Genomic DNA, 8,715 nt, shown 5'->3' on the forward strand with positions numbered 1-8,715 from the left:
TCAGAGTACCTCTATTAAAGTCAAAATGTTACACAGCTGAAACAGATTGACATGGCCTTTGCTCTACTGAGTGGTGGTTATACAAGTCTATAAACTAAGGGCAGTGTCTGGGCCACTCTGTTTTTGAAGTGTGGGTGATTTCTCTCTTTACAAACTCTCTACTCAATGAGGCAATTAGAGCTGCCTGGCACTGGAGAGCTATAGGCACACTCCGCTTTGCAGGAGGTAGAAAGTAACATGGGATCCAACTACAGATTTGGTTTTAATTAAAAAATTATCTTTTTTGTTATATTTATTTATGGAGGTGAATAAAGCGGCAATGACTCTGATTCGCCACTATCCAATAATATTGCGATGTACAATGCAGTCGTGACTAGGAGCCGCAGTCATGGAACAGGAGCCCATTGTGCTAGACAGTGGACCAATGCATAACAAAAAGACTAAACTCTTAGGATGAGGGACTTAGGCTATGTCTATACTACGCAGCTTTTAGCGACACAGCTGTGCCACTACAGCCGTGCCGCTAAAAGGCACACAGTGCAGCCGTTATTTGTTGGCAGGAGAAAGCTCTGATGCCAACAAAAAACTTCCACCCCCAATGAGTGGCATTAGCTTTGTCGGCAGGACAAAGCGCTGTTCACACTGGTGCTTGTCGTCGGCAAAACTTTTGTCTTTCGGGAGTGTGTGTGTGTTTTTGTTTTTAAAACACCTCTGAATAACAAAAGTTTGTCTTTCACTTGCCAGTGTAGACAAAGCCTAAATGTAAATCAAGAAACAACAGGTGGATACAATACACATTAGGAGCACCACAATGAAACAGTGTTTTGTTTCTGACCACTTTATATTGCAACCTACAATGTATTTAGGTGTTTTTCAAACAAATAGGAAAACACAGTCCCTGCCAAACTACATACGCCAAACAATAAATACTAGATGTTTCTCAATATTCCTGTCTTATATGAACTTCAGGAGAAAATAAGCTTCCCATCATGCAATGTCTGTCAACTTGTATCCCCTTCATGGCTGGCTTAAAAATTAAGCAAAGAAACTGTAGGTCTATTATTGGTGGAGACAGTCAACACTCTCTCAGGGAAGGAATGGTACCAATATATCTCTTAAACAAGCAATTGCATAAGAAGTGAAATCTTGACATGGGTCATCTCTCCAGTCACCACCCTATTCTAACCTGTTTTTTTCTGGAAGGTCATTGATAAGGCTGAGGTAAATCAGTACCACAAACACCTGCATTCCTGAGATCTTCTACAACACTTTAAATCTAGAATTAGACCTGGCTATGGCATAAAGACAACCTAAGTCTCATTGGTTGATTTTCTCCTTTTGGTGATGGATAGGCATCAAGTACCCATGCCGATTTCTTTGAATTTATTGGCTACCTTTGATACCATTGATCAAGAGGTTGACGTGTTTTGTTGACGTATTTGCCGATACTGACAAGGTTAGATGGGGTGGTACTTTTCTGTTTGACAACACAGAGACTAGTGTTGGGCCACCACTCTTCTGGCTGCACAGCCTGCATATGGGATGATAAGTTCTGTCCTGTCAAATCTCTACTGGATGTATGTAAAGCCATTGGGGGGAGAAAATGGGACTACTTGGGTCTTAGACCATCAATATGCAAAAAGCACTCAGCTTTGTTTCCTTTACATTAGATCCAGATGGTGAAGTATTTTAGCTTTCCAAGTGCTTAACTGGGAATTGGGGCTATATGGCCAACTCGGGGAAAACATGAATTTTGTCACCTGTTCTGGGTATCTGCTTATGCAACATAGGGTGTTTGTCTGCATTGTTAGTAAGGTGAGCTATCTAGGGCTCCTACTAGATCACTGGTAACTTTGTTGGCTCATAAGAAGAAACTGTGGCCAGCCAAAAACATACATGCTCTTGATTAAGAGATTATGACCTTTCTTCTCTGATGTGGGTCTTGCCACAGTTATCCATGCCTGTGTCACTTTCAGACTGGATTAATGCAATGCAGTCTGCTTGGAGAGCTACACCTGAGGACCACACTGAAGTTGCAGCCTGTACAGAATATGACTGCCTGCTCCTTTATAAGTGTTTCTTGCATGACACTTGTGTACTATAGTCTCTGCTAGCTTCCAGTTCATGTCCAGATGCAATTAATGTTGGTGTTTCCACTATGTACATCTTCTTTAGATCCCACCTCTCCTTGTTTCATGTTGACAGCATATCAGCTGAGGTGCCCAACCCTCAGATTTAAATGTCTAGGGACTGGGAACAGGGCATTCTCAGCCCAGAATTCATTCTTCCCATTGGTCTGTCAGAGCTGCTGTTAGAGATGGGGTAAATGAGGAAGTATCTTTTATTGGACCAACTTCTGTTGGTGGGAGGTACAAGCTGAAGAAGAGTTCTGTTAGCTCGAAAGCTTGTACCTTCAACCAACAGAAGTTGGTCCAATAAAAGATATTACTTCACCAACCTTGTCTCTCTCATACCTGGGACCAACACAGCTACAACAACACTGCAAAAGAGCTGGTGTTGACTTTCAGGACATGCAATGAGTCTGCTCTGTTTGCAGAGGGAGGGAATGGGAATTTCACTGATTTCTTTAATTTGGTAGAGTCCTTGATATTGGGACAACTTTTTGATTATCTCTTTAGTGTGGAGGGTTTTTTGTACATATGCTTAGAAGTACATTTTGCAAGTTTAAGATACAATATCTACTTTGGCCACATTATGCATGTGAAATGCAGTATTACTGCTTTACACATATCTCTGTTTTAAAGAACTGCAATGTGTAACCTTACTAATCAGTCCCTACATTGCTTGTTTAGTCATTATGACCCCAATCATGCGATGAGCTCAGTGAGGATGGACCCTTCCATCATGTGGAACTCATTACACAGTGAGGCCTTCTTGGGCTGATCAATATTCTGTTTAAGAATGGTGCCTCAATTACAGTTAAATATCCTTCATAATCCCAATCAAAGCTGCAGTACATAATCTTAGGATAATAGCTATAACTTTGGCTTCTCTCTCTTCAGTCATCCCACCTATACACTAAATTCTTTGTTACCACTCAAGAAAGAGATCTTGGAGTCATTGTGGATAGTTCTCTGAAAACATCCACTCAATGTGCAGCGGCAGTCAAAAAAGCAAACAGAATGTTGGGCATTATTAAGAGGGATAGATAATAAGGCAGAAAATATCATATTGCCTCTATATAATTCCATGGTATGCCCACAACTTGAATACTCTGTGCGGATGTGGTCGCCCCATCTCAAAAAAGATATATTGGACTTGGAAAAGGTTCAGAAAAGGGCAACAAAAATGATTAGGGGCATGGAATGGCTGCCATATGAGGAGAGATTAATAAGACTGGGACTTTTCAGCTTGGAAAAGAGACAACTAAGGGGGGATATGATAGAGGTCTATAAAATCATGACTAGTGTGGAGAAAGTAAATAAGGAAGTGTCATTTACTCCTTATCATAACACAAGAACTAGGGGCCACCAAATGAAATTAATAGGCAGCAGGTTTAAAACAAACAAAAGGAAGTATTTTTTCACACAACACACAGTCAACCTGTGGAACTCCTTGCCAGAGGATGTTGAGAAGGCCAAGACTATAACAGGGTTCAAAAAAGACCTAGATAAATTCAGGGAGGATAAGTCCATCAATGGCTATTAGCCAGGATGGGCAGGGATGGTGTCCCTAGCCTCTGTTTGCCAGAAGCTGGGAATGGGCAACAGGGGATGGATCACTTGATGATTACCTGTTCTGTTCATTTCCTCTGGGGCACCTGGCATTGGCCACTGTCAGAAGACAGGATACTGGGCTAGACGGACCTTTGGTCTGACCCAGTATGGCCTTTCTTATGTTCTATGTTCTTATCTAAGGATCATATAAGAACATTAATTCAGTGCAACAGTAAGTGCTGGGTTTCTAGAAATAAATTGTGTAACTATTCAATAAATAAGTTGCAGTTAGTAGAAAATATTATCCTAAAAATGAAATGATGAAGTTATGCATTTATTATTGATGACTGCCATATAATTTGTCAGACAGAATTTTTCCAACTGCAAGCACTGCAAAATCATCCTGGGATTTAAAATAACAAACTCTGTTCTTTCTCATCGCCAGTAAAAAAATTCTGCAATCAGAATTTAGCTGATAAAATTTGTTGATCCAGGAGGCAGAATAGAACCTAGCACTACATAACTTTGGAAAAGTGAGCTAAGTGTGGCAGAAGAATTTGTTTTATTCAAAGTAAACAGACACCAAAGATAATGGGTTAAATTCTCCCTTGAGTTATACCAGTTCCCATTATTAATGGTACTGTAAGTGCAGAAAGAATTTGGCCCACAGAGCAATTAAAATTAGGAAGCTGTCACTTTACAGTCAGAAAGATGTCTGTGTAAATCTTAAGGCCTGATTTTCAGAAGCTCAGCATTCTGAAAATAAGGTCCTCACTCTGTCCCTATGCATGTATTCATTAAAATAGAGTAATAATAATAAAGTTACATGTTCAAACATCATGTCTAAAATAATGCAAAATGCCACATGTGGATCTAAAAATCATATCATAAAGACCAAATTCTCCCCTAACTTAAACCTCATGTAAACCTACTGACTTAAACTGCTCTGAAGGAAGTGTAAACCAGGGTAGATTTTGCACAGAAGAGGGTAGAATTAACAGTGACTGATGCGGTCTGTGCACCTTCAAAAGTTGTTAAATTTATCTAGCCCAGGATCTGAAAAACAGCATGAAAATTATTCCCTTTTCCTCCTCCTCCCATTACCTCAACTCGTTTTCCTATTTTTTACTAGATTGGTATAAGGTCTTATTATACACCATTGTAGCTACAAGATTAGATAGAACTATTAGTAGAGTCCTGCAAATCCATGGATATCCACTTCATATCCGCAGACCATTTTTGCAGATAGTGTATTGGATGTGGATACAACCGCGCAGGGCTCTGCTCACCAGCAGCACCTGGCCCACGATGTCCGGCTCGGGCAGCCTGAGGGGTGCAGTGTGCTCAGGGACAGCAGCCAGTGGCTGGGCCTGGGCGGCAGGCCGGAATTGGGGCTGTCGAGCACTCACTCACCACACCGCTTCCTGTCCAGCAGCTCGGGCCACGCCAGCGTCCCCACCATGGCCTGGTCAGGTAGCACTGGCTTCACTCCCGGTCCGCTCACTCCTGGTCAGCAGGAGCCCCAGCACCCCATCCCTCAGCCCCGCTGTGATGCAACACACTGCTGCTGCTGTCGCATTCTGGAAGCCAGTTATCTCTGCTAGTGGTCATGTGGGAAGGTCTCTAACTGTTGTTACTGGAAGTGGGATGAGATCCTCTGCTGGCTGCTGAGAATTAAAGGACCTTGTTGCTCTCTCTCCACCCAAACCTCAGATACCACTTCCCCCCACTCCTCCAAATACTTGTGGTGGATGAAAAATGCAATACTGCTGTCTTCTCCTGCGGGGTTCCCTATCATCTTCATTTGGCTGCCCCACCCTGCTTTATGTGGTATTGATACATTGTTCAGTGCCTATCTACTCCTTTCACTGCTCTGCTTAAAGTGCTTAGGAAGGGCAGGGAGCAAAGTGCTTCTCTTTTCACTTTGCATGATGGAAGTTTAGCAGGGGGGCGCTCCTGAGACAACACTTTTGGCTCCCATCTCTCCCATGTGCTTAAGCAGAGCGGGGAAAAGGGATGCCAAAATCCTTGGTAATCTTTGCTCACTGACAAAGGATAAGTGCATTTCCAGTTTAGGGTTTTAAGTCAATGGGAGTTGTGGGTGCTCAGTTCTTCTAAATGAAGAGGTCTGATTTTTCAGGTGCCTAAATATTTATTTAGGGGCCATATTTTAAGCACTTAAGTTAGAAAAGTTTAGTCTTGTGAGAGGGTCCAAATTCAACTTTAGTTTCGCCACACAGAAGCCTGTGCAGTCCCGGGATGGCAATGAAGGCAGGATTTGGCTCTATATTTAACAGTTAAGATCCCTCAAGATAAAAATATTAAAAGTGCATTAACATTACTTGCTGATCAGTTATTTCCTTAAATCAAGAGTGAGTGGTCTGGCAGCTGCTTTCACAGTTAATACCAATGATGATTGATATCTAGCCAAAACAGAAGAGACTGGACTTTAAAAATCAAATTCTCTTCCAGACAAGTACTGTTGCATTCAGAAAATATGAAGTCACACATTTACCTTTATTTTTAACCATACATGAAAGAGCAACTCTAGCTACTATAATTCTTCATGCTAATCTGCCTATAATGATGCAACTTTATCTAGAACACAATCATAGATTTGATCATTGCTACAATTGCTCTTGCTTAAGCAAAAACAGATTCATCAGGATTATGTGAACAGATGTTTCTCAAGAATGTAATTCCTCATCTCTAACTTTATACCGTATTTCTTAGAATAATTTCATTGTTCCTTGATCAAATGAAAAGTACTGTACATAAATTTCTTTTCAGAACACTTGACAAGACATGCATAAATGTACGTGCGCAGTAATGTCCTTATTAAACTGAGATTTTAAATTTCTTTAAATAAAAACCCCCAGGCACAGCTATGTGTATCTTAGGGCTGGTCCACACTACCCGCCTGATTCGGCGGGTAGAGATCGATCTTCTGGGATCGATTTATCGCGTCTCATCTGGACGTGATAGATCGATCCCAGAAGCGCTCCCCCGTCGACTGCGGAACTCCTGCTCGCCGAGAGGAGGAAGCGCTGTCGACGGGGAAGCCTGCCTGCGCCGCGTGGACCCGAAGTAAGTAAATTTAGTTCGATCTAGGAAACGTCGACTTCGGCTACGCTATTCTCGTAGCTGAAGTTGCGTTTCCTAGATCGATCCCCTGCCCCAGTGTGGACCTGCCCTTAGACAGTGCTGAAATCTAAAAGATAAATCAAGCTAATCTATCTACATAAAGGCAGAAGCCTCAAGCTGTAACTGGCTATATTTTCCCATGGAGTTTGAGAGTCGGTGTTACATGAGGGACACAATAGTCTTGATTTCAGCACCTAAGTATTTTTTACAGTCAGTCTTGTATTTGTTAGACTAGTGAGTGAATCCAGGAAGAATATATATCTTTTAAAGTTATCCATAAATTAGAAAATACACATTACAATATCATTGTTGTAGCTCTGACTGGCTTGGACTTCTAGTAAGTTGGACATCTTACACCCATTTTAAAAATACACCTTTACCCCGGTATAACACGACCCAATATAACACGAATTCAGGTAAAGCAGTGCTGGGGGGGCGGGGCTGTGCACTCCGGCGGATCAAAGCAAGTTTGACATAATGCGGTTTCACCTATAACACGGTAAGATTTTTTGGCTCCCGAGGACAGCGTTATATCGGGGTAGAGGTGTATTGGAATCAGCTCTATTTTTGAAGTTGTAGCCCAGGCACTGTCTAACTTCAGAGCAATATTTCAAAGGAAAAGTTACATCGTGGTTTAATATACACTGTACTAAATGCTGCATTGAGGAATTTTGCGTCTCTCAAGCTGTAGTAACAATTTAAATTTAAACACACACACAATTCCCTGAAGGGGCAGATTTAAGTAGACAGATGCTAGGAACTACAGAAATAGAGTAGTCGCCAAGCCCTTTACTTGTATTGCAATCAACTATCTGAGTATGTCAAATATCAAAGCATCTGCTCCCGGGCACAAAATACTGAGTTGAGAATTATTTAGTGTTTGGCTAGAAGTCATAAGTCAAGGAGGTGCAGTTAGATCAGACGTGGGTTTCCCCACTAGCCATTCGTCATAGGTTAATGAATTAACATACGGATAAACATCTTTACACTGTCTGACTTTTTATTTTGGTTGCTCTTCAAATGCTTTATAACAGACAGACCCCCCCCCCCCCCCCCAAGCTCTCAAACTGCCCCGGAGCTTGCCCAGCAGCAGCCTACCTGCCACGGACCGCCCGATGCTGCGCAGGGCGGTGATGGAGGGATGCTGCTGGTGCACCTCCTTCAGGAAGGTCTCCAGCTGCTCGCTGTGGTGATAGCTGAACTCCAGCCCGGCCACCACCGGGAGCAGGAGCGCCAGGCACAGGCTGCCCGCCTCCTGGAAGCAAACAGAGACGCCGTGTGACACGGGGGACGGAGCCCCGCTCGCCACGGCCCGCGGGCTCCAGGGGCTCAGCGCCTCCTTGTCCCACCGCCCCTCGCTCTAGACGCCGGGCTGAAGCCGGCCGGTGTCCGTTAGCCCGCCGGGGCCAGGCAAAGCCGGGGAAGGGGTGCAGTGCAGGTGTTGCCCCGCCCGGGCTGAGAGAGGCGTCCCCACCCCCCTGTTACCGGCAGCAGCATCCCGGAGCGCGCTCCTACCCGCATGGCTCCGGCTCGGAGCAACGGCGGCGCCCGCATCTCCCGGCACAAGCGCTGCAGCCCGGGCGCAGGCGGTGTAACCCCCCCAGGGGCCGTGCCCTGCCCGCTGACTGACGCAGGAGCCGTCCAGTCAGGTCCCCGAGGCCCGCCCATGGGAGGGCGGGGGTGAGAAGGGCTCGGGTCTGTCTCCCCCTCTCCTGGGGCTCGAGGCGCTGCGGGAGGCAGCCGGGCGGCGTGGACGGTCTCATCTGCTCTAGGAAAGGTTGGTTGGAAGGGGCAGCGGAGCCTTCAGCAGAAAGGGTCCCTGCCATGGCCACCAGCCTGAAATGCTGAGCAGGGTAATGGGAAGCTCAGGGGCTGGAAACATCCCGCTGATTGC

At 44.4% G+C, this 8,715-nt stretch overlaps 1 protein-coding gene across 2 annotated transcripts in view; it reads right to left on the minus strand.

The window, feature by feature from the left end:
• The window catches only part of CPM (carboxypeptidase M), a 62,886-nt gene extending 54,397 nt beyond the window's left edge, over window positions 1-8,489 (minus strand). For both annotated transcript variants that reach the window (XM_065423519.1, XM_065423520.1), the window contains exons 1-2: window positions 8,337-8,489; window positions 7,920-8,076 (exon numbers count right to left, since the gene is read on the minus strand). In XM_065423519.1, the coding sequence (XP_065279591.1) occupies window positions 7,920-8,076; window positions 8,337-8,489 (310 nt within the window). The remainder of the gene's footprint in view (window positions 1-7,919; window positions 8,077-8,336) is intronic.
• Window positions 8,490-8,715: the final 226 nt, after the last annotated feature.

The sequence above is a fragment of the Emys orbicularis genome, chromosome 1 (assembly GCF_028017835.1).
Source record: "Emys orbicularis isolate rEmyOrb1 chromosome 1, rEmyOrb1.hap1, whole genome shotgun sequence".
NCBI lineage: Eukaryota > Metazoa > Chordata > Testudines > Emydidae > Emys > Emys orbicularis.